The sequence below is a fragment of the Mastacembelus armatus genome, chromosome 5, assembly GCF_900324485.2.
Source record: "Mastacembelus armatus chromosome 5, fMasArm1.2, whole genome shotgun sequence".
In the NCBI taxonomy this organism is placed as follows: domain Eukaryota; kingdom Metazoa; phylum Chordata; class Actinopteri; order Synbranchiformes; family Mastacembelidae; genus Mastacembelus; species Mastacembelus armatus.
Window position 1 is genome coordinate 24,048,576 of NC_046637.1, and position 26,523 is coordinate 24,075,098.

The 26,523-nt window shown below is 41.7% G+C and overlaps 1 protein-coding gene across 5 annotated transcripts in view; it reads right to left on the reverse strand.

The window, feature by feature from the left end:
* Nucleotides 1-26,523, reverse strand: part of plxna1b (plexin A1b) — a 179,141-nt gene that overhangs the window by 7,445 nt on the left and 145,173 nt on the right. For 2 of the 5 annotated variants that reach the window (XM_026306156.2, XM_026306157.2), the window contains 14 exons: nucleotides 24,407-24,530; nucleotides 24,138-24,274; nucleotides 21,197-21,364; nucleotides 17,821-17,914; nucleotides 16,594-16,830; nucleotides 14,710-14,853; nucleotides 13,320-13,554; nucleotides 9,987-10,135; nucleotides 8,133-8,389; nucleotides 5,353-5,419; nucleotides 2,491-2,637; nucleotides 1,973-2,132; nucleotides 1,374-1,477; nucleotides 1,104-1,212 (listed from right to left, as the gene is read on the reverse strand). In XM_026306156.2, coding sequence (XP_026161941.1) covers nucleotides 1,104-1,212; nucleotides 1,374-1,477; nucleotides 1,973-2,132; nucleotides 2,491-2,637; nucleotides 5,353-5,419; nucleotides 8,133-8,389; nucleotides 9,987-10,135; nucleotides 13,320-13,554; nucleotides 14,710-14,853; nucleotides 16,594-16,830; nucleotides 17,821-17,914; nucleotides 21,197-21,364; nucleotides 24,138-24,274; nucleotides 24,407-24,530 — 2,132 coding nt within the window. The remainder of the gene's footprint in view (nucleotides 1-1,103; nucleotides 1,213-1,373; nucleotides 1,478-1,972; nucleotides 2,133-2,490; nucleotides 2,638-5,352; nucleotides 5,420-8,132; nucleotides 8,390-9,986; nucleotides 10,136-13,319; nucleotides 13,555-14,709; nucleotides 14,854-16,593; nucleotides 16,831-17,820; nucleotides 17,915-21,196; nucleotides 21,365-24,137; nucleotides 24,275-24,406; nucleotides 24,531-26,523) is intronic. The other 3 variants (XM_026306158.2, XM_026306159.2, XM_026306160.2) reach the window with 3 other exon arrangements.

Sequence of the window (26,523 nt, forward strand, 5' to 3'; positions counted from 1 at the left end):
CCAAACTCCATTGGATCACATAGCTTTGCCAAGCTGTGCTGTGACCAACCATGACCTCAGGAAGGGGAAGGGATAAGGGATCACCCAAAATGCAATGTGCACATAACCAGAGGCTGACGCAAGCGTATGTCTGCAACATAACAGCACAACTTGGCTAAATGATAAAGCAGTCATGCTCACATGGAGGGCATAAACAGCATCTTGACAGTGTTCTACCATAAAGTAGCATTTGGCAGACAACACATGGTACAATAGCACAAGAAGAAGCTGAAGTGTGCAGGTGTGAGTGTTGTTTTCTTTGGTACCTGACACCTGCTTGTGTGCTTTCTTGCTTGAATGAACACATCAAATAATTTAAATATTTCAGTGGCTTCAGTGCACAGACTGGTAAAGAACATTCTTTACAGTTTGCTAATATGGGGTCTTTGATTAGTCTTTTATTATACAGCAAATAGATATGCCAGGTATAAATGTCGTCAAACAGACAGAAGTGAGCAGTGACAAACAGGTTGTGAGTAAAAAAAGAGCTGACACAAACCCAGTATCACACTCTGCTGTTGACAGAGTGCCATCCTCTTGGGCATGGATGATGGAAATTTGGCTGAAAAGTTGTCTTGATAACCACAATTTCTATTCTCAACCACTGCTTAAGTGTGTACATGATGATGATTCTTTGTGTGTTTTTACTTAAGTAGTTTCAGTGGGTGCAATATGAAAGTTTCTAATGTATTTAAAAAAAAAAAAAAAAGTTTATCCAGTTTATCAGAGGTGACACAATCCAACACCAAATGAACCATATGAACTCATCAGTGTTCACTGTTTGGTTTGATGGTTCTTCCAGGGAGCAGTACTGTATTTTTAAATATTAAAACACAGTCAGTCAGAATGCATCTGAATTTAATATATACATTTTACTTTTCTGATATCTTGTTAAAATATATTTGCAATCTACTTCTAAATTTGAGTCTTTTACATTAGTGTTGGAATTGTAAAATATTAAACAAGTGGGAAATGTCAGAAAAAAGTGTTAAAATGATCAAATGAATGCATACATACACTTGTACAAACTGACGTACATACAGAACACACACACACACACACACCTTCTCTCGTACCGTATCTGCTGAGGGACTTGGTGAATGTGGAGGAGTTGGAGATGTTGTAGGCTGAGTTCTGTTTAGGCACCAGGGCAATCACTGAGCCATCTGTCACCTGAAACAGGGTTTTCAAGATCCGATCAGAAATGTCCGGTGGCAAGACCACAGAGTATAACCGCACAAATGATCACTGGGCTCAAATTTCTTTTATTTAAAATGTGTCACATTGTAAAGGATGTGCACTGAATTCTGTGCCTGAGCAGCAGGATACAGCACCTGATAGTGAGCCAGCGTGTTGAGTCTCTTCCAGTCATTGTCAATCTTAGTGGTGACATCCTCGTCCTGAAGGATGATGCGAGCCATCCTGCCCTGCCGCCATTCTGTCTCACACACACAAACAAGATATAATTAAAGCTGTATTTTTTTTTAAACCTGAGGAAATAAAGACAGAGACAGGACATGCATTGCATAGATAGATTACGTGGCCATTGTTTGGGCACACCTCTTAATTTGCACAAAAAAACTTCCTCCTTCGAACAAAGTCAAGTGCTGCCAAAAAGGATGTAGACAGCATGATTCAGTGACTTAATACACTTTACATTGGGTATAAATAGAAAATTGAAGTGACTTGTGGCTGCTCATATGAATTTATTTTTCTACAGAATCACCTCTCCTGTCTGAGGGCCCCCTCCTGCTTCAGAGAGCCCTTGAAATGAATCCTCCTTTACCCCCTGTAGTAGTACACCTGTGCTCTATGCCTGTACTTGGTTTGTGTGCGTGTGTGTGTGTGTGTATGTATATATATATATAAATATATATATATATATATATATATATATATATGTAGTACGTGTGGCAGTTCTTCCTTTCCTCACCCAAGTCCATATCTGAGGCCTTTGGTCTCTGGGAGTATGGAGTGCCCTTGTACACAGCATCCAGCAGCTTCTCCTTCACCTGTGTGACTGTGTCACAGTTCAGGCTCTTCACCGTCACCTCTGGAGCATTTTCATTCTCTGGGTTCACGCAGTGCAGCGTCTGCAGGAGTGGAGGTCACAGGGCAAAATGCACAGGCCACATTAAGACCAGGAATTCAGCACAGACTGGGAGCGCTAACTATTGATGTGGGGAAGCATGACCCTGTGATGATTTCTCACCTGCAATCCAACACTTCATACAGCAGTTCAGAATCAATATTTAACCAAGAAACACTGCACGCTTAGCTTTTTATTCACAAGTACAGTAAGGTAGATATGACCTTTAACAAAACTGCTTCCAAAAAATGAATATTAAACATGTGTCAATGTGCTCCATCTATTATCTGTTGTACACTCTCCTCCAGCAAAAAAATATGTGGTCAAAGTGTCCATGTAGCCTAGCATGTGTGTATACTGACCAATGTCTTGTAGTCAATCTGCTGTCTGATGAGTTTGTCTTCACTGAGGGAGTAGCGGGCCTCTCCTGTGATCGCGTCGATGGGTCCCTTTTCCATCTGCTGCTTCATGGCACAGTACAGCATGAAGAGAGGCTCACCGGCACACTCCTGGAAACGGAAAAAGAGAGGGAGACAGATGGATGTGAAAGATGCACAGTAGATTGATAAAAAGAAAAGGGAGAGAAAGCCAAAGACAGAGAGATTGTTAAAAAACAAACTACAAATACAACTGATGAAACTTTACCTCAAAAAGCACACAACAGCAAGAAATGCATAGTTTTGCAGAGCAACTCTCTGATTAGATTTCTAATCTTCTTTGAGCGAACCACAGGCAGAGCTGTAAAGGACGAGGTCATGGCCTGTGTTGGCTAACAGTGTGCTGAAAACTGACAGAGCACAACACACACACACACACACACACACACACACACCATCTTACATACTCAAGCCTCTCCCCTGTGTCTTTTCTTTGGGGAAAAACACCATTTATAAACCTCCTTGTATGTGTGTTCGAGTGAGTGAGCGAGAAGGAGAGAAATCAGAGGAAGTGTGAGTATGAGTGAGTGGCAATTGATGGAGGAGTTAATAGAAGGTTAACGACTGAGGGGTAAAAAACGCTTGGAGAAGCACTTTGGTGTGCGAGACGTGTCAACCAGGCAACGAGCGCTGGGATGTTGGGCCTCCGTCTCTCTTCAGCACAGCTCTCTCCCTGTTATACCTTTTTCCACACGGCCATCCTGCCAACAAGACACTGACTGCCTATATGACTTCTTGGTTCCTCTTTAAAAGATAATTTTGGTTTATTGTGACTTTTCTGTAGTCTTTGTAGCTGTGCTTCCTGTTTGCACTAATGACATTATACTGACCAATTAATGCAACATCATTGCTAAAAAGAAGTCAGACCGGCAAGAACCAGGAGCACTGAGTAAGAAACAGAAAGCTAACCTTTAGTTTTATAGGAATACTTGCCAAAGCTGTGACAAAAGCCCAAGCAAGAATAGACTGTGGCCCCCATTACTGATCTGACAACATATTTCCAAATGTTGATATTGGTCAAATGAATGCTGTTTAACCGGTGATTCACATTTTTCTCTTTCAAAGCTTCAATATGGAAGTCCATGCCTGGGGCAGAAAAGACACTGCCCTCTGCTCCTCAGCTGGGCATGTTCATGCATCAGTGCATGTCAGTCATCTTGGTGAGCTGTCAGATGAACTCTGTGGGATAATCTAGCACTGCCTGCCTCCTATGGTGAAAACACACCACACTTTCAGACGTGTCTAGTGGCATACAAAGCAGCTCTATGGTGCATCTCAGCTTTTCTGTTTCCTTTAGATGGCACCTGTGCAAAAAAAGTATGGACACTCAATGTTTATAAAATTGGGGAACATTTAGCTTTGCAGCTCTGTGTCTTGACTTCACTTTCCTAGTGTCTCCTAATAAATTCGTTTTAATTTAATCAAAAGAATATCATTTCACACAGCACCCTAAAACAGTAATCTGAAATTTTACTCAAAGCCTCATGCAGAATACAGACAGAGTTATTACCATGTGACTCCCCACTATCTCAGACACACCAGAGAGCAAGTGAACTCTTAGAATAGGCTAATGGATAAAAGGAACTTTTTTTTTTTTTTTACACCTGTTCCCTTTGGTAGGTAAAAGGTCCATCTCCTTCCTCCCTTTAAACCACTGCTTGACCTTACCCATCTCTATTCACACCTGGCTGAACTTTGAAATTGTTCCAAGTCTTCTTTTATGTGACCCCTAAAACTCAGGAGAAAGAGAGGTGTGGAATTACTTAGGTTAGATAAAAGCTAGGCTGGTAACCTTGCTGCTGGCTATAGCGAGTCTTTGCTACAGCATTCATTTGCCCAATCCATCCATTTACCCCTCGCACATTTGCTTGCAATCTTTGTTCCTTTTTCATTTTTAAACCTTTCTCTTTTCGCTGCATGACCACTCCTGCCTCCCTTCTCTCTTCTAACCCCCCCCAAATTTCCCACCTTTTCCTACCCTTTCTCTGTTGTTTTTCTTTTGTCTAAAGTTCATAAACACAGCTGTTGCAGACAGACATCCCAACACCACGTGGAGCTGAACACACACACACACACACACACACACACAGAAACACAGATGCTAACTGAGACCCCCGGGGGCTTGGCTGGATTGCTGTCCACCAGAATGCTTGTCCTGGCGGGGGCTTAAGGCCCCGCTGCTAACTGATTAGCTGCAGCGATGTCTCAACATGCAAAATGTGTGTGTGGACACAAGAATTTAGCACAGTTTAAGCCTCAATAATTCCCTCTGATTCCATATCAGAGGGAGAGAAATTCAAAAAGAGAAAGAAAATATACAGACAGAGACAGACAGGGAAATGAGAGAATTCATTTATGTAAGATCTCTGGCTTCTTCTTTTGCTCAGTCCCAAAGCTCTAAAAGGGGATATAAACACAAAGGCACTCCTACAGTCTCATGTACACACACACACACACACACACACACAATTCTCGGCTCTACAAGTACCAGAGAGGACAGGTTAGTGCGACAGGCAACAGCAATCACAACAACATGACCAGCTGCATCCGAACAACGTTCAGACTTAGCAGATTCCTCAGTTCTGAGAAAGGAGAATTTACCTCCTGAAAAGCAGATGCATGGGATAGGCAGCCTGCTGCCTGTGCCTTATCTAATGCTGCAGCTGTGTGTGTATTAGTAAGGCATGTTTCTACTCCCTAGCACCAGCTGTATTAGCATTGTATATATATATGTATGTATATGTGTGCGTGTGTGTGTGTGTGTGTGTGTGTGTATGACAGTTTTACCTTGAGGAACTTGTAAAGCAGGAAGGTGAACCAGTTGGTGAGCATCTTCTCAGCTACTGACTCCGTTCTGGGCGAGAGATGAAAGGAAGGGAGACCGAAAAAGAAAAAGGCCATGGTTGAGGGTGAAAGGGAAATAAAATAAGAGAATGAGAAAAAAGGGGGAAGAGAGCGAAGGATGCAAATGAAGAGTAAGAGGGAGAAAGAAAACAAAAGTGAGATAACTGAGCTGCACATTAACCTCTGCACAAAACACTGGCAGGATCTGGAGTCACCCCAGACCGACAAAACACCCAAACACTGAGGTGTGGACACAAACTAACACATTCAGCACATGGGGAGGTGTTTAATACATACACCCCAGCACATCAAAGACAGCATGTGGCATTATCAGCTGTTGTGCAGTTAGTCTTCAAACGTCCCCTTTCCCTGCTCTCCTTCACTCCCTCCTCACGTGCCAACAAATTAACTCGGCAAAACAAACCCCTCCATATCTTTCATTGTTTCACCCCCCCTTTACATTTCCCCCCTCCAAGCAAACTCACTCATCTTCATTAAAAATACAGTAATTAGTATAATTTGCTAACTTCTCTCGTTAATCACAAACCTGCCGTGTAATGAAGGGAACCGCTGCACGTGCACACTCTTGTGCAGATACACGTGAACAACTGGCTAATGAAATAAAAACAGAGCAATTAAAAGGTATTCTAATTAACGGCCTTATTGTGTCTAATTTGTTAAACAGCTGAAAAGGAGACTGACAGTATGTAGAGGAAAAGGGGGAGGGCTGAAAAAACGGATTATTTTTTCCACTCTTTGCCACTGTCCTCAAATTTACCTTCTTGCTTTCCATAATCCTTCCTTTTCGCATTAGGAAAAACACAAGGATAGCTTCATATTACTCTTTTTATTGTCATTAGCTCTGTCGCAAAATTGAAATATATTATGATTTTTGAGTCAACCTGTTTCTTTTGTGACAGTTGAGGAACAGGAAGGGAACGAAGGAAAACACTGAAAACTAGGCCAACGCGGTAGTGAAAGCAGCGGAGGCTTGTAGCAGGAATGAGACGTGAACTCCTACGCTCCCACAAGCCTCCCCAATTGACTGTTGAGTGGTGTTTGATGTATGTGGAGCAGTTTTTTCTTTCTCTCATGGCTGTCAGCAAAATATACCGGATGAAAGATGAGACAACAGGGAATGGAAGATTGGAGGACGAAGGAGGCGAATACACCTGGACAGAACATGCTTTTGGGCATGTCAGGACTTGATAGTGGGCGACTGGCAACGTCATCTCATTCAGAGCAGCTGTATCCCAGCAAAGTTTTTAAACATGTACTACAGGAAGAGGGGGTGATGTAGCTTGAAGGCCACATGCAGTGAGTGACTGTGAACCTATGATGTACAATCAAACATGGCCATCACTTCATAATAGGAAATGAAAAATCAGTCTCTCTCCTGTTTTCAGTGTCTATGTCTATGTCTATGTCTAAAAATACAATATCCGAAAGCCCATCTACGGTTGTAAAAAGACCAAAACTGAGCGAACCATGTGTAATAATTGCTGAGCTTATTAACAACAGGTCCCGAGGCTAGTGTAGTTAGCAGGGACGGCGTGTTGTGACCATAGGCCCCATCAGGGGATTGGAAAAGGCTTCACACAGGCACACTGGCTGAGAGTCATTTATTTGATTAGATTTTTAATTAAATATCGCTCTGAGGAGGAGGAAAGAAAAAAAAAACATAACTTTTTTATCATTTAATGTCTTATTCCAATTTATTTGGAGACAGGCCATTTCTCTAATTGTGTCCTCCTTTAAATACATGTATCTTTCTTAGCTCATTTTTTGTTCCCTTAATTCCCTCTGCCTATATACACTCTCTCCACATTGCACCTTTCTACATTCCTGCAGCCTCCTTTCTTTCTTTCTCTTCTCCATCTCCCCCCATGTTTCTCTCTCCATTAATTTGCCTTCAGCCCAAGTATCCCTCCAGACATTTTGCCTTCTGTTACTGTCAATCACCACTTTCCTTCTTCCCTTTGCTACCTTTCTCTCACTGCCTTTTCACCTTACATTCTTTCCCTCCACCACTCATTTTACCTTTACCAATCCCTTCTCACTCTGTCCCTAACACACTTCCTTGGAAATCCTCCTCCTCTTTCCTTTTCCATCCCTGCTTCGTTCTCCTCCCTATACCTTTCTTTGGTTTGGTCTGACTGTGGCTCCACTTGGAGTGTGTGTGCGCTCAGGGGTGTAATCCACTCTGACACTGACAGGGTTGAGAGATAAAGATAAGGTAACATCACATACACATGACTCTACAAGCTTTGGTCATTGTTTCCACTCTTGGTCCTCCATAACTTTAGCAGTATTATATACAAACAAATCATTTAACATTGTCTCAAAACATCATTTTCTGTTTTCTTCTTACTTTAGCAGAATAACAAGTCTAACTTTTTCCATTTTTGCTACCAACTGCCACAGCTACATAAGGGAAAGAAAAATAGGGAACAGTGAAATGCAACAAAACTTTTTGTTGCATTTCACTGTTGTTTTTTTTTTTTTTGGAAAACTATGTGATCAAGGTGCCCACTCTGAGTATGATGCCTTTTCTCAAGGACATCCTATCCCAGCCAGGAGTATGTTAGACAAAGGCCTCAACACACACTAAGGGACGTAACCTTAAACTTAAACCCCCAGTGGGGAAACTATTTGTGCATGTGTGACATTGTTTTTGTGCAGAGTCTGGGCCCGTTTCAACCTGCCCTCCCCTCCTTTTGTACCTCCTGAGTAAGAGTTTTGGGTGGTTCTTGCTCTCCAGGTTTTTGTCAATGAGGTCAGACAGGAGCTGTTTAAGGACGCCCGTGGCATACTCCATCTCCCCCTGCAGTGCCGTCATGATGAGGGAGGCCACGTTGCCCCGGTCTCGCATGGAGAATGACCGCTGAGCTTCCAGGGTGCGGATGAAGGTCAGCAAGAAGTGCTTTTTGGTCAGCAGCTGGCCGAACAATGTCAGGGCCTTCTCCACATTGGCGGGGACCTGAAGGAGACGGGACAGGGTAATGAGAGAAAGGATTGTGGTGACAGGGTGGGTGGGATGGAAAATGAAAGGGAAAGAAAAGAATTGGTTGTGAGTTACAGGTGAGAAGTGGATTAATGTGTATTTGTGAGAGAGGAATATTTGTTGAAAAGTAAATTGTAAAAACAAGCCACACATTCACATGCACAAATATAGTTACAATTTAATAATATACATAAAGAAAAATTCATTTTAAAGCCATTTCCACTTCCATAAAACAAGGCTTTCAAGGTTTGCACTGCCTTTCCACCTATTACTGTCCCAGTGCACTCTGCCTTTGCCAGGTTCTCTCCCTATACCTCTCTGTATCCCTCATCACTTCCCCTTTCAACCGGTTCTCTTCCTCTCTCAAAGCAACGGGCAAACTTCCCCCTCAGAGGGAAAGAAACAAAGGTTTGAAGTAAGAGTGTGAGCTTCATGCTGTAATAAGAAATTGATCTGCCTGCTAGTGCACTACTATGGCCCGTGATTGCCTGGGCCATACAAATGAAAATCCAATGTTGCGCTACACTATCCCTTTGGAATACAGTTCATAGCATGAGCAGATACTGCATGTCTCAAAGCCTCATCCCTGCAGGTGCCACCTTACATGCATGTCAGCATGTATTTCCATGTGAATATCATGTACATAGAGAAATGATGGAAGTATGTGTGTGTACTGCATTACAGCGTCACAGGCCACTGAAACAGCCCAGGCTCATGTGAGTGATAGAGTGTTCCCTCTTGAGAAAGAAGCAGTAGTAGAGGGGAGAGTGTTTTATTGAACGTGTGAACATTGCTTTTTCAGAAGCCTCAACCAGGCTCAGTCCTGCAGAGGCAATCTATCACTTGCACCAAGTCTTAGTGAAGCTCAGGCATTGCTCATTCTACAAAATCCATCCCTTCACTTCATTGCGTCAACCTGGAGCTTGCTCAGAAAGTTTCTTATACCTAGTTATATTTTCTTTGTCCAAGAAGCTGTTGTAGCTGCTTGTTGTAGACACCGGTTTCATCTCCTGTCCCCTAGCTTGCCGACATAAAATTAGCCCGTAAAATGTTGCGTTTTGAGTGAAGTAATTCAAAGTTGATGGCGTTTCCCTTCCACTAAAAGAAGCTGTGTTAGTGTTTAATATTTTTACTTCTTGTGGCTTCAAAGTGGAGTTTACATATATCGAAATTAAAGCCTTCTAGAACATGCACTGATCAAACTCCAGCAAAGTTTGGACAAACTTTAAAAGCAATAACCTTTTTGGAACTGTAGAAATTAGTGTGGGTAAAGAAAAAAAACACCAAAACTTCCAGTAAATTTAAGATTAAAACAGATTAAAACAAAAAACTCCAATGGATACCTGCTTAGCTTTTTATTTCAGACACACTGTTCTCATCCAACTTCCTCAGCTATCATAAAAACTCGTCCTTTTAACCGCATCACAAACGTTGATATTTTGATGAATGATGAGTACTTCATCCCATTATTCATCAAAGTCCTTACTTCTTCAAACAATTCATTTGTAATCACATATCCAAACGACTTTCACTCATTCTGTGTGTGTTGGTGTGTGGAGCGCTCACTACTGACCCGTACCTCCATCTCCTTGAGTACAGGATGGTCCTCAATCCCAGGGAAGAGGACCCTCATGGCGTAGGTGCGGTAGTCCAAGAAAGGGATTCCTGCTCCGTCCAGCTCCTGGGTGAGTTCATGGATGTCTGTCTGTAGCTCTGCAAATGCTGCACAAAGGAAGGCACAAGGAGATAGTTACCAAGATATCATGAAGTTTACTGTACTAACACAAAGTACTAATTTAAACATACAGTAGCTTTAATAACTAAGGCCTCTTACAGTTTCTCTTCTTCTATTCATCCCAAGCAAATCACTGCTTATATGAGTGTAAAACTTATTTCTTCATCTTGCAGCAAAGAAACCCCTGGGAAATGGGAACCTTGTGATTGGTGTTTATAAGGAACGCAGGGTGAGACACAAAATAAAAGAATGGAAAGGGTGTAGAATTCAGACTAATCCAAAGTAAAACACTTGCATCTCTGCAGCCAATCTTCATCTTTACTTTAACTATTCACATCTATTCACGCTCATTGTGATTTTCAGAAACTGTATGTTTTAGAGAGGGAAAAGAAGCGGAGGAAAAGAAAGAGGCACGTGGAGGAGTAGCAGTGAAAAGCAGCATTATGTGATGGCTCAGTGCTGTGAGCGGAGAGAAAGATGGAAGGAAGGAGGGGAGGGAGGATAAAGAGGAAAGTGTTCTGGTGCTCAGAGGCCGGAGGGGAGTTCAGGATGGAATTGCACACAGGAACATGAGTCTGTGAGTACACACACATTACATTCTGACACCTCAAATGCTTTTACTCCTGCAACCACACACACACACACACAAACACACAAACACACACGCATACTTCATGCCTTGCGCCACATCTGAACACACGCACTAGTGCCCAGATGATTTATGTGAGTGCATGTGTCAGTGTTTTTACACATTTTCCATTTTATGTGTTCTGACTCCATTCTGTATACTCCATTGGGTCCATAAGTCACATCTAGAGGAAACACATGGGATCAAATCCATTCTCCCACTGCTATCATGCATAATTGTGCACATACCTACTGATTTTAGTGAAACACCTTTATTTTGCAAATAATAACATATATATAGACTGTATAAAATCAAAACTACCTAGAGAAGGAATTATACAGCTATATGGTTTCATTTGCTTGACTTTGTGTCTCTATGTGCCCTATAATGTTATCCAAAATACACCAACACATAGATACACCACCCAAACAAATAATGAACCAAAGCCCAGACTAACAGATGGCTCTTGTCACCCTATCCCTCTCTTCCTATCTCTTTTTTTCTCCCTCTCTATTCCCTTCTAAGCAACATCTTAGAGGTCACGTCTCTCTACCCACTGTGGGTGAGTCTTCTCTGCTACATCCCTCCATCTTTCTGTTTATTTTCCTTTTGTTAGTTCCCTCATGCCCTCCATCTCCCTCTCTGCATCTCTAATCAGCCTTTATTTTTCTACCTTAATGCTTCTTCTCTGTTCCTCGATCTTTCTGCTTGTCTGCAACCTCTGGGCTGTGATTTTTTTTTAAAAAAAAGGGCAGTTCACCTTCCATCTATACCATCCTTATTTATCTCCTTGTTCTTCTCCCACATGTTCTACCCACCTGGTCTCTTTTCACACCATGTTATCCTGATATTTGTCCACGCATTCCTTTCCACAACCAAATGTTTATCTAGAATTAGCTTTCCTTCTTTATCCCCCCTCTATCTTCATATCTCACCTCTGCACTCCTGCCTCCTCCTTCTCTCACAAGTTACCCACCTATTCATCTCCCTTCCTTCCATCCATCCTCTTGTCTTTTTTCCAGACAGTGGTGACAGCAGGGGAGAGACAGGGTCAGGGCATCTGGACTCAACAGCACAAACCCCAGCCAATCATTGTTTGACCTGCAGTGTGTGTTTTGTGTATGTGTGTGCACCTAAGTAGTTGCAAAAGAGCCGATAGTGTGTGTGTGTGTGTCACTAGGAGTGTTGTAAAGCGCACACACAAAGTAACCATCTGAGCAGATGACCGGTACAATTCTGACTCAACAAAACAAACAAGCCACTGAGCCTGTTGAAACTTTTAGCTATTCAACAGTTTGCCTATGTTTTCCAGGGAAGGAAGATTTGATAAAAAATGTTGCAATATAAGAAAGAGTAGGATTTATTTTGGGACCTACACATACTAGCAAGATTATCCTACCTCTCCCTCTGTTAGCTTAGGCCACCAACTTCACTGAAATGCAGTGCTGAAATATTATTTTTTATTTTGACTATTCTTTAATACTAAATATGATCCAAAAAAAAGTTCAGCATTTAACTCTCATTCCACCAGGTCTTTCTGTGTGGAGTTTCCATATTCTGCCTTTGTCAGGGTGGATTTTCTCCAGGTACTCCAGCTTTCTCCCACAGTTGAAAAGCATAAGAGGTTATGCTGATTGGTTATCTGTCCATGGTGTATCCTGCCTTTTGCGCAAGTCAGATAAGGTGAACAGATAATGGATGGATGAAAGTCTGCTCCAATATTGATATTTTCCTGCACAATGTGGCTGTCAAATCAAACCAAACCTAGTAGATCACCTTATGACATCCGTACTTAGTAAATACAATCAAATTCTGTTACTTTTAAATTTGAGGTTTACTAAAACAATGTAAAGTGCATGAGGTGATCTCTAACACAAATGTGTTCTGATGATCTGTATTCTCCTTTTTCTCCCCATCTGCTTCTCTCTTTCTCTTGCCAGACAAACCAGTAACAGCATCTGTAGGCTCTCACTGGATCCATACTGTCTCCCGCCAAATGAATATATGCTAATGTGCTGCTGTGTAAGTCTCTGTCTCGCTCCCTGATTTAGTAACTGCCAAACCCCTCCCTCCTTAGTATCCCTCACTTTCGCACCTCTTTGCCCTGTGTCTAACTAACCTCCATCTCTCAGTGTGGATGGTAGTGAGGCCAGCCAGGCAGCTCTCTCATGAGGTGGAGAGCCAACATCTGGTGGCTGGCTTAGATCAAAGTACTCCTCTGGAAACAAACCAACACCCACGCACACATGGGCACATACACACTGACAACGCTGCCACCTAACAGCAGGGGGACATTTGGCAGTGAGAGGGAGGGGGAAATGAGCAGAAAGCAGAAAAAGAAATGGACAGGACTACTGAATGGGAGTGGTACAGCAATTACAAATTTATAGAAAGCTATGTGTGTTGGAGAAATTTAGAAACGTGAAAAGTATAAAGTTATGTAGGGAGAAATAAAAAGAAAGTAGGAGATGCTCAGAAATCTGAAAGTCTGAGTGCTGAGCAGCTAGTATCACCCCGTTATGGGCAGTTTTGTCCAAACTCACCTTCCTTGCACTCAAGGGCCACCCTGGACTCCAGGTTGTCCATCTGTAGCTGCAGCCGCTTCAGAGTGCGGTCAGCATCTCGTGACTTCCGTTTATAAGCAATCAGCACCACAATGATAACCAGCAACAGCAGGCCGCCTCCTCCTCCGATACCGATGATGGCAGGGAGCGTAAGCAGGCTGTCTGAGTAGATCTGCAAGGTCCCTGGTGAGTATTCAAAGCCTCCAACACGCACCTATAAATGAAAAAGTTACATCTGTGTTTGCTTTCATTCTTTGGATAAGAGACACCACACATGCACACAAAACGCCAAAAATCATAGCTCTGTTTGCAGCAGGTTTTGACAGGGCTCCAAGTAAAAAGCTGTAAAACACTTTCATTATATCAAGTTGAAAATAAATTAATACCAACATTAAAGCTATGTCCCTATGTCTAAACCTTGCCACAACTACTCCAATATAATCACAATATAATATGCCAGGTGCCAGTGGTAAATCCCACATGACATTTATACTGGCAAACCTAGACCTGTCTGGCTGAGCCAAATGCAGGTTAAAACACACCAACAGCCTTCATTTTTGGCTGGGTGGGGGTTGGGTGGGTTTTGTCATAGGGCTGCCTTTAGAGCCAGTGACACAAATACACGTGACTTTTTCAACTATATCACATCATAACAGTTCTGGCTTGCAGAATGTGAAGAAAAACATTGGGCTGTTTTTCCCCATCTTTGTTTTTCCTTTTATTTCATTTTCAGCTGTCTTATGTCTACAAAACACCAAATGGAGGAGGGTAAAAATAGACACAGACCTCTCACGCCCACCAGCTATTTTTTTGGTCTCTATTGAATATCAGTACTGTTCAAATCCCAAGGACGACGCCAGCCAAACAAGACCAATCAAAGGCGTCAAAGACATAAATGCAATTGCAAACATTGGCAGTGGTATAAGAGATTGGATGTGCACTGTATGTGTTTGTGCAGCTATATAAATAGGAAACGAGAAATCTAGAGTAATTGAAGAGATTTAAGTCTGATGGATGGGAAAGAAAGAATAAGATTAATGAATGAAAAGACAGGAAGTACATTGACACAAATAAAAGGGATGAAAAGGCACAATGGAAACAGCAGAGAGAACAGGAGCAATAGAACAAGACGGGCTGAGAGGCTGAAAGAAATGCTAAAGCCAAAAGATCCAGAAGATCCAACAATGAAATAAAAAATGAGGAGGAATGATGAAATAACAAGCACTTCAGATAGGAAAGTGGAAACCTACAGAGGGATGATGCTCATATTCAGGTTTTGCATGACTCTGGATGTAGTTTGGATGTAAGAAAGAAAAACACATCACACAATTAGGAAACCTTAAGTAAACAGTTTTAAAGTTGAACTTACAGTGACTTTGTGCTCTCCGGTCAGGTTGGGCCATTCACATAGCAGCTGGCTCTCAGACAGGGTGAGAACACAGGGTGTCTCCCCAATCAGCACCGTGTAGTTCAGCTTAGCATTTCCTGGGACTGCAGGAATTAGGTTACGGCCCTGGAAACAAACATGGACACACACACACACGCTTTGGTTACTTATATAAGGTCTAAACAAATGGACTTATAATCATAGCACATGAATGCAAAAGGATTCACCCTGTTCCTAATTAGCTGGGATGTGTCTGTCAGCAATACTAAATCAGCATGCAAGGTACTTTATGCTGCAGGTAGCCATGGCAACAGTGTTTGTCTGATAGTGCCAGATAACACCACCATCTCATGGAAACTGACCAAACCTGAATTATGCTGTCCACAAACAAGATTATGAATTATTTAATAATGGAAAACATACAGAAGTGATGTAGAATTTCCATTTCAACAATAACCGATTAGAAAACAAAACACAAGAATCATGTGCAAAATGTAATATTTACAGTGAGTGATTAGTGATTATTTGGCTCAGATCAGGTGGCTATAGGCTGGCACATGTAAAAAAAAAAAAAAAGTTGTCCAGGGACTCTACAAATGTGTTGCTTACATAACAGTTTTGGGAAAAAAATAAATTCTACAGAAATCTCCCTTCTCCCCTTCTAGCCCCTCCTCATCCTAATTCACTATGCTTTTCTGAGTGGGAGGAATTAATTGCTGGAAAATCTCAATGAACGCCTAATTTCTATGCAATTATTTAATAGGATGCTGTTTCTGTGCTGCTTATTTCGGAAACTCAGGGCATGGTGGGCCTATCAGAATTTTATTTAAAAGTACAATGGAGAAAAGCGTGGGTCTTCAACTCTAAAATTTCCATGAAATTGCGTGGTAATTTCCACTTGCTCCTGAAAGGCATTGAAGTTCAAGGAGAGAGGTGAAATGACAAAAGACAATTGGAGGAAATACGCTTGGGATTCAAATGTGTATCAACTCTATGACTTAGAGTAAACATGTCTGTTTCTCTTTTGAAGTTATCTGATAGAAATCTGTGCATGTGGTATAGCAGTGCATGTGATCACTTTATACACATTACTTTCCTTTGCACCTGGTTTTGAATGGGGCATTTCTGAAAGCTTTTTTTTTTTTTTTCTTCAAGGTCCCCAAGCGTAGTGGAGACAGCAGGTGACATGACATCTTTCAAGGTTGAAGCACATCTGAAAGAAAACTTCTCCAAGCAAGAGCAAAGGGGGAGCAAAGTTTCTATTTAAGAATGTTTAAGCAAATCATTTCAAGTGCCTGTCAGTGTCTTATCAGCTGTGTTGGACTGGTAGGTCACTGCAGCAAGTTCTAAAACAACTATTTGAATGACTGAGATTTTAACACCGATGATAATACTCAAAATTACCGGCACACTGCTATCTACTATTACTGCCGTTCCTGTGTGTCGACTCAGTGCTAATGCTCTGCTAACCTTTTCTGTCCTGGGGTATTTTAAGACTGAGCTTCCACACCTTTACAAAGTAACCTTTGCTTTGTTGTAAAACCACAACAATCCTTATCCTGACAGATTCACTTAAACATAAAAACCCTATTTATCCACCCAAACCTGGTCTTCCATGTCAAAGACGAAAGGGTACAGTCCAGAAATGAAATGAGAAAGGTGATGCAAGAATAAAGAAAGGAGAAAAACTGGAAATGAAAAAATGACTGGAATGGCACAGAGAGGAAAATGGCAGAGAAACGTAGTGAAGACAAGAGAAGGGAAAACACAAACAAAAGAAAAAAAGAGGCAAAGTCTTTCATTACAGAAAGACTGTAATGAGTGTAAAGTAAAGCCAGGCACAAGGTCAAAACAGGGTTAGTTTACCTTAAGTATGAGTGGTGAGCTGGGCTTCAGCTCCAGCATGCCAGACGGGCTCAGAGGTTCGAACACGGGGTCCGGGTGGTAGTTGAAAGTCTCGTTGACCACTAGCAAAGAGCGCACGTCATCCATGACAAAGCCAATCTCATCAGGACTGCTGCTGCCCTCAGAGAATCCCTTATCAGATCCGGCCACAGAGGGCGCCAGACACACCATTACTGTGTTGTTGACAACCGTGCAGTTCTAGGGAGCAGAAAGAGAAAGGAAGAATGAAGGGGAAATTAAGAAGGAAAATAAAAGAAGGACAAAGGGGACAGAAGTTAAATTGAGTCTGATGAGGTTATTTAATTTCCCAGCCAACAGATACTGTTTGCCTGAAATACATAATATATTCCAGTGACTAGAACAGGTGATGTGTGATTAAATGTCTCCATAATGACATAAAGAGGAAAGGGCTGACTTGATACCATCAGTGTTGTAATCAGTGTTGATATCATTTAGAAATCCCCTGTGGGGTTCAACACTTACATCAGTCACCGGAGAACAAATTAGACTGTAATGACACAGAGGACCACAGGAGAGGTCAGCCTGAAGTTAACAATAATGTTGTATGGCTAAAGAGATCTCTGCATAGTTTCACTGCATGTTAGTGCCTTATATTATACTCTATATGTAACACACTAACCTGACCACACACAGATGATGCATAAAATCACAAAGACACAGAACAAGTGTGTTTATTGATAAATAAAATCATTAATCAGCCAAAATAAAAATATCTGCAGAGAGAGGGACACAGAACAAAGAGGGGATATTTTTACTTGCAGCTGAGATCGGAAGGAAGAGAGAGGTTGGCTAAGCCCTGTGGTGCTAGGTGAAGAAAGGGGGATTTGCCAGAGCTGCTTTATTGCTGGTTGACATTTCAAAGGTTAAACTGCTAAAAGGAAATTCAACATCAAAAACAAACACAAAATGGGCCCTTGGCTGTGTGACCGGTGGGTCAGGTGTGTGCGCCTGCTTCAGTGTCCCAGGACTGTGTGTATCGCCTGAAAATTAGTTTTTTCAGAAAGAGGGAGAGGGAGACAGCCCACAGAGACACCTGCACCTGTGTGTCTATATCAGCTTCTCCTGCTCTCTCTCTGTCTCACTTGCCAAGTCAAGTCACTGCTTCTTTTTTTTTTGTTTGTTTTGTCAATAAAAACTGTTTGTGGGTGTCTGAGTCCAACCACTTACATTCTCTGACTTGGCAGATCCATACTTGGCTCTCATTTTAGGCTCCTTTATGGTTGCCAGATTGGTTCCAGTAATGGTCAACATGGTTCCTCCACTAAAAAAAAAAACAGAGGTAACAAGGCATATCATATAGAAAATCAGGACAAACACAATTATAAATTGGTACTGGAAAAAATTAAAACAACTCAACACTACGCTAATTCTCTATATGTGCACCTATGTGTCACATATTCATGTCTCTTCTGCTGTAGTTTTTTATTGCACAGTCCAAATGCATTCACTATTCAACAGGCCTATCAGTAGAGATAAACGTTAATAAATGTGTTCTCTGTGGGAGCCAAGAGGGCCCTCCAGTTGGCGATTTACCATTAGTGCTCGCTCCTGCTGTAGCATTCCGCCTGCTTATTCATGGAAGCCCATTTTCAGGTAATGATAGTAACACTAAAGCCCTTGCATGAATGTTAAAAGCTTGTTTAAACCGATATGGAGGCTGGAGGGAAGAATAAGTGAATATGTAGCATTGCTCCAGAGAGCCTGAGATCTTGGCCTCTACTCACCACCTCTTGAAAGCCACAGGAGATATTTTCAGAGCATATTAAACCTGCACTGCAGTATTTTTCAGCATGAGATACACTCTGCTGTCAGTGATCTGAAATATTCTGTAACCTTTACACCTGTGACCTATTCAGGTCTATGTGACGCTGACCAGCAGAGACATAGGTAATATGGGTGAGAGTCCTATTTCCCCACACTGCCTTCTCGATAGCCTCTGCTGGCCTGAGAGGCTGAACTTTATCTGATGTGAGAGGTTCTGACAGCAGCTAAATAAGTTAGCATACAACCTAAAAACTGCAGTGGGGTAAGGCGAGACTGGAAGCCCAGTGCTACTGTGAGTCACCAGTGGCATACAGAAAACATAAAGTATTACACAAATGATAATGTATAATCAAATCACTGCTGTTTTACTAGGTTTCACAAAAGTAATGGCACAGAAAATAAGGAGGTTAAATGGTTTCTAAATTATTGTTCAAGTGATGTACAACCTAAGAAAAGTTGTGCAGCTGCGGACTTTCACTTCCCTCTACCAGACATCACATCCATTGCATGGTGAAATTAGAGCACCTTGAAATCTAAATATAGCTGCACAGATATCTTCTGAGTTGGCTCTATTTTGCTGAGGCCACATGAAGCTGGTGTCTGATGTAGGCCTGTCTCGGTCGCTAAGATTAGAAAATCCCATATAGTAGAAGAAATAGGAAGAGAGCTGACTGAGGTACAAGAAGGCTTATGAAACAGGGAGATGTTGAAACTGATGAAGAGAGTCTAGTCTGAAAACCTAGCAGTCAGTCAATTTAAGAGAGTTAAATACAGATACATATTTTTGGGTGGAAAGCTACATAGAGCTGTAGATATGTAGAGGTGACTGAACATCCAGAAGCTCAAGAACTATAAAAAGCTGCTTTGTGTCAATTTGTGGAAACACTCCACAGGGGTAGTTCAGTGAAAGTGTAAGGGCCCTTTCCACACATATGGTGTATACTATACACTGTAAGAACAATATAAAGTGTCACACAACATCTGCAGTGCCATGTGTCTGTGTTAGTCTCGGAACATCACACTGAATGGGAACGAGTCTCAGTCATGTCAGATTTGTATTTTGGACAAGGGAGGCCCAGTGCTCTTTGAAATAGTCTCAGCAACAGGGTCAGCAAAGGGGATGTGGTGACAAAATAGCTTGGTAAATAAAAGCATGATTGGTCTGGAGAACCATGCACCTCCTCCTCTGGGAGCGCCGAGTTGAACGCCAAACACAAACCGAGTGCCAAGGTTATTTTCCCCCAAGGCTGGAGCTAACACTTTCATTCTCGTTTTCCCCTCGCTTGCTCTCCACCTTTCATTCATTCCATTTCAAATGAGACTTCTCATCTGCTAACACTTCTTTCGCATGATGAGACTTGAGTTTCCCTGCAGGGCTTTAAATGCAGCTCCTATTTTCACCTAAACCCCCTGCGATGATGCAGGAGTGGATTGTTATGCTACCTGATCACAGAGTGTATCTAGTAGAAAAAACAGGAGGTGATACTCTCAAATAAATACATGAAATAAACTCTATACAGACCACTTTAATAACAAACCAACAAATACATTACTTTTATTCAGCAGGGGTTTATTCACCTCCGTTTCCTGATTGGTTTTTAATATGAAATATAAGTAGAGTTTCTTTAAAAGTGACATTAGTCAGAGAACATTAAAATGAAGCACAGCATTTCTATTTAGGAGAATGAAGAGTAGGTTTAACACAGCTATGACTTGAACTGACCATGACTTGAATTTGACTATGAACTCAACCAGTTATTTAGTTCTTTTGTTACTTTTTCATCTCTGCCTATTTTTTTTTGTGATCAGTCCATAATTTCAATATCAGCCTTTATTTGCGAATTCTAAATGCAACAGAAATACATGCAGTAAAAAAACTAAGTAATGTACGACAACTTCCTGGAACTATACTTTTGAAGTAAATGAGACAGCCAGCAGTGTTTGTGCACGTGCGCTTGTGTTTGTGTGCTGGCTTCATTTCTGAGCTGAGGAGTAGAGGAGTTTCTAGGTCATGCTAGTGAGCCCATTAGCATTTGGAAGCTCCAAGCATTTCTTTTTTCCCCCTCCGCAACACAGCTTGTGTTTGCACAGGAAATCTTCCTGTGGCTATGTAGTCTCATCTCAATAAGTCAAGTAATATTTACAGATACATCTCTGCTTCAGCTCATCAACTAGCAGTGCACTGCTTCCGGAGCCTCCTTTACTGCTGTTCCTTCTCTCAAAGATTTACTTTGGAAACATAAAGATAAACAGAATAAATAATATGCCTTTGAAAAGCAAGACAAGTGTGAAAACGAAGAGGAATGTGGAGTTACTTTTTTCTTCCAGACCCAGTCAGGCAGCATGCCAGCAGAATAATACATTTATTGCCTTTTACATAGAGTTCATATTTCAGTATAGTTGGCTATGCTCCCTGAAAAACTAAGCATTAATGCACAGCAAAACCACCATCCAGAATTAATAATGACACTTGCATCTGTTCTACAGAGATGTGTTGACGTCATTTATATATAATTTAATAATCACAGAACATGATGATGAATTATAGATTGAAACCTGATGCTGTACGGTGTAGAGGAACTTGAAAACACAGAAATTTATGCTATCACTACTCCATTTTCAAAGCTTTAATTTAATTTAATTTGATTTAAAAGCTTGGCATGTATAATATATGCAACATTAGGATGTTATCAGTCAAAAAAACATCAATTTCTATAGCACGGGTCCAACTTTGGTGCACAAAGACTAGGTGAGGGGAAAGCTCTGAATGTCTCCTCACCTGGCAATGCTCCAGTCTGGTTCAATCTTCAGGATGGTGGGATCTTCTGCATAGTTGAATTTGACCTCTGGGTTCCTCAGCTCTGCAGAGTTGATGTCCACCATGACTGGGGTTGTGCCTGGGGCTTGTCCCGCAGGGGTCACACAAACTATCTCCTTGCTGCTCCGCCTGGAAGAGCAGGACGTGAAGGAAATAAGGGAAGACAGGAAAGAAAGATGTTACATACAAAGCTCTGTGGTGGTCTCTCTGGACTGTGTGTTCTTGAAAAGGATTCCATAGGAGAAATAAATCCTACTTCACCTCTTAGATAACTATTCTAATTATTTACCAGGTGTGACAAAAGCAGGTCCCACACATAATGGTGATACAGTCGCCTACCCATAAGGCTAACATCTTTCAGTCTGTCCAGCCATGGTTTCATCAGCCTGAATCATAGAGTACTGTACTTCAAAGGCCTCCCCTCTCTGTCTGTCTTTCCTACCCTCCTGCGCTTTCTCTGGCTGACAGATCTGAAGTGGCAGATCAGGCTGGTCGTCTCTCTGTGTGATGTAACTCCCTCCCTAGCAGACAGACAGCCAGCTGTGACCTGCTGGGAAACTTTGCGCTGCTGCCAAAAACTTTGTGCTCCACTCCAGTGGCTCATTCCACTGTGCCCTCCCCTACCTCAGGGGAGTCACTGCTGGGCAAACAGCAGGAGGATGACTAAATTGTTGTGTGTGCACATGGGTATGTATGTGGGTAAACACAGTGTGCCGAGCAGGTGCACTTGCACTGTGTGGAGGTCCGTGAATTTGCATGTAAATACAGCACACAGGTAGAAGATTGACATTGTGTAAGTATGCATTTAGCGTTGCTAGTCATCGTCCGTGTCGTACAAAGCACTGCAACTGTGTGTAAATGGGTGTGTGCGCCATGTGCAGGCATGATGACAGGCAGTTTACTCTGAAATTTTGAAAGGTGCAAGCTGATCTGTACACAAATCCTTCCTCTTTCTGCTGTGAAAGTGAAATTCACAGAAAGATGGGAGATGATAGAGAAGATGAAAGAATGAAAATCTATTTTGGTGGTTATACGCTGGTGCGACTGAGAAAATGGGTAAAACAAAGCAAAAATAGGCAAATTGGGCAACTTCACTGGACATATCCCTACTGACTCCCTGGAGGCAATTCCAACTCTGTGCTCAGGGAGAGAGAGGGGGCTGAAGAGGTGGATGAAGATAAAAGAAAAAATTGAAGGACAATATTGAAAAAAAAAAAAAAGCTTTTCCACATTCCACTAGTGCCGCGTTTCCACGGCAACCATTTTCACAACACCGTTGCCGTTGAGAGCGCCTGTGGTGCCGCGTACGTATTTTTGACAAGGTTGCAGCCACACAAAAGAAAGCCAAGAGGGGATACAGAAAGAAAGAAAAGCGAAGAAAAGAAAAGGGGTTGCAGAGGGAGATAAGGGGATGAGTGACTCGGGGTAAATAGGTTTTGATTAAAGCAGAGGCCCCACTGAATACAAAGACACATTAAAGAGATGGACTCAACCAGTTCATTACTCTGGCCATAAAGGTTATTGCTGCTCAGTGAATGAAAGGCCAAGACTATTATGTTCACCTTTCTCAGGATGTGCTACAGAGCCTTAAATTGGCCTTTACTTTTTCTTTTGATATGATATAAAAAGACCTTGATAGGTCCAAGCTCATTAGTTTAACCTGTCACTTGTTGCCTGAGAGAAGGAAACCTCAGTAAGAAAAACACCAGCGAAAAGAATTTGCTCTAAAGGGAAAAACAAGACAAAGAGAAACAGAATAACTGTGGAGTAAAATTTCAGCTACAGTGAAAAAATGCAAAAGTATTTTTGTAACAGTTTTCCTATTTGCCAATCTTGACTTCTGCCTAGAAATTTCTTATAGGTGTTGTTTTAGTTTACTACAAATCTTTGCTGTGAGGTTTCTTTTCTCTGCCATCTTCCAGGCACCATACAGGGGTGGATTTAGTCCAGAGCTCAGTTCGCTGTCAGTTTGCCAGGAAGGGACTCAAAGAAACAATAGAGTTCTTGGCTCGAGGAATTAGAGTCATATCAAATTGGATCTATATCTCCTCTTCTTGAAATCCTGGCACAATCTCTTGCAGAGTGAGTGACAAAGGAAGATAACACTGGCAGATTATTCTAAAAACTAAAAACGTATTTCAAATATCCATCATGCAAAATAGGCAATATGTAAGTTAACAATTGCCAGAAACACCTTATCATTCTTACCAAATTATAGTCATATCTCTAACAAAATGTGGGCAATGCATTTAAGTCATTCACAGTACAACTGAACAATGATATCAGCTTCCAAGAGAAAATCTACACTATCATTCTCATAATTGCAGTGAATTAAAGCACTGCAGGTTATTCTAAGGATTTACTAAAGCTGTTAAGAAAAGATGGAGGACTAACAAAATGAAAAGACGGGCTTGATCACAGGGAATCAACTTGTAACTGTCTATAGAGCTGCACAGTCAAGGTGCCAGAAATAAACCAAAATGGCTTCATTTGATTACATTGTTCTCTACTATTTGGAAAGCAGTCACAATCCCTGTTTCAATAGACATGCAGTGCGATTTGAAACTATTAATTTTCCTACAGACATCAGTATTTGTAAGTACCTCTAAAGACAGGACTTTGTGATTAAGCGGCAATACAGTATAGTACTTATATTTATTGCTAGTACTGAACACTGACTGCCAGAACAATATTTGTAGGACTTTAATTATCAACCACAGTGAAAACCAGTATTACATATTTTGCAGGAAAAATATGTGTATTACAACTTGCAATTTTACAGCCAATCTGAAATAAACTATTAAATTATTATAAACTAAAAATATTATAAAAATACATGAAACACTGGTGCAATGATTACTATGAACAAAAAAAAAAAAAAAAAAAATTTAGATTAACTAACCTCTCAAATCGGCAGGAGTGAAGTCCTATCTTCACAGATACAGCGCTGCCTGCGCTGAGATGACTACCTTCAATGGTGATCCTGGTTCCTCCAGACAGCGGGCCAGTAGAAGGATGGACACGGGTGAAATATGGAGACTAAAGGAGGACACACAGGTAGAGGACAGGAAATCAGGACTGTTTTAATCATGGCTGCTAGACTTGACCACAAATGTTAAATCCAGTGCTAAAAACATCCAAAAAGCTTTGTCTTAAGTTTGCAGTGCTTACCACAAAGGTGAAGGCCTTGGTTGAGATGGCTTTGTAATCTGGGTGAAGGCAGTCCCTCACACACACCTCCACCTGAGCCTCTTGTACCCTGTAACCCGTTGCATCATTCAGCCGACACACGATCCTGAAAAAGGGAAACGTGGAGATGGACAGTTTGATTATTACTCCTACCAAAATAAACACATGATTTTCAAGGCATTTGACTGTTTTTATTTTCATTAATAATAATGAGATGCCTTTTTCAGGAGAAGCAAGGTTTGCTTAACAAAAAAGAGAAGGGGAAGTGCTGAAGAACAGATGATGAAACATTTCTCTTCTGCTCTGTCCAAGTCAGGAGACATTCCAGTAGCTCAGAATAAACTGTTTCTGTAGCCGTGTTCAAAAAGAATAAAAACATAAAAAAACACAGCCCCAGTGCTCTATTAGTGGAAATCTGCAGTGCTAAGAAAGTTTTGTGTGTATGTGTGTGTCTGTATTAGTGCATACTGTAGAACCATAAGCCCTGGGCAGCACTTGGCCCTGGGCACTGGCTGGCCAAATGAAAATCCACTGGAGAAATGATTGAGTGAGAGGAGGAGTGGCAGTGTAGCCCAGAGGGAGAAGACCCACGCGCACGCACAGACACACACATACACACACTTCATGTTTCACACACCGTAGACACACTTGACTGTTAATTAGCCAGAGCAAACGAATGAGACAGGGGGAAAAAAAAGGGCGAGAGTGCACATGAGAGAGAGAGGCTGAGGAGCAAGGAGAAAGGAAGCGAGCGAGAGGGTTAAAGTGAGAGAGGCTGATTAATTGAACAAGCTCATATCCTACACATCTCCTCAGCACCCTCCCCCCTCCCTGAGATGAGTTATTAACTCTCCTGCTTCAATCCTCCCTGCAGGTGGTCATGGCAACTGCAGCGCTGCGGCGGCAATGAATTGCACATTCCGATGCTGTACGTTTGTATTGTTTCTACTTCCCCTTTTGTTTACTCCCAGGTCTCCCACTATGACAGGGACCGTGATTAAAATGCTGGACAGCTCTCAGTTAGGAACAGCAGCTTCACTTGCATCATTACAGCACAGATGACAGGTGGCTACCCTGAGCTGTTATTATGTGGTTAGAAAGCCTGAAAGTTCATGGTACATTTGTAAAGATGATAACATTATAAATTACAACTCTATTGAATAACTGAGGTGGAATGTGGCATTAAAAAAATTAAGCATATGTCAAATTGTCACTAACTCCTGAACTACTAATAAGGCAATGAAAAGAGGGATACTGGGCTCTGTTTTTTCACTGTTGGCAGTGGTTCACTTTTCTCAATATGATATCAAGTCCATCTGGTAAATATTTAACAAATGAGGTAAATGACAAGCCTATTGAAAGAAATATGCACTTGCAATATGCAGTTTGATTTGGATCTAATTGCAGAAACATAGAATGTAGAAGTAGGCTGCAGGTGCTGGAGGTTGGGAAGAGAAAGCTAGTCCAGGAACAACGTGTCTACATTTGCCACAGTCAGCCCACCTCCTTCTCTCCCCTCACTCCAGCAGCTGACCTTTCACCTGTGCTGTCAGTCCTATAACCAGTCCTGTCTCCTTTGCTGCAGCTCTGATAGGGTCACACTGATGATGAGTGCAACCGGGGCAGTAATGGCACCGTATGGCCAACATCACTTTTAATTAGCATGACAGCCTCACGTGTGCTCCTCCTCCTTGTCCTGAGGCTGCTATGGCAACGGGCCAATGCTGCGTTGCAGGGCTGACGGGGTTAAACATCGACATCTTCATGGTTTTGGATGTAAATTGTAGGATAAAATGAACATGTAGTAAAGGAAACGTTGCAGCACAGATACACCTGGTACTACAATACATATGTAAAAATAGTATGTTCTGTGTGGATACAACAATATCTAGTTATAAATTGTATATCAAGGCTGACATGTCACTACTATATATCTAAACCCATCGCTTGCGAGAACTGCATAGCTTTCGGTTGTCCTGACTGTCAAACCATCAAAGTCAAATTTCCCCCTTTTTTTTTTTTTGTTTCCTTCTTAGCGAGGGAGTTAGACAGAACACACAATCTGCTGGGACTGTGCATCACAACTCAGCAAATGGAAC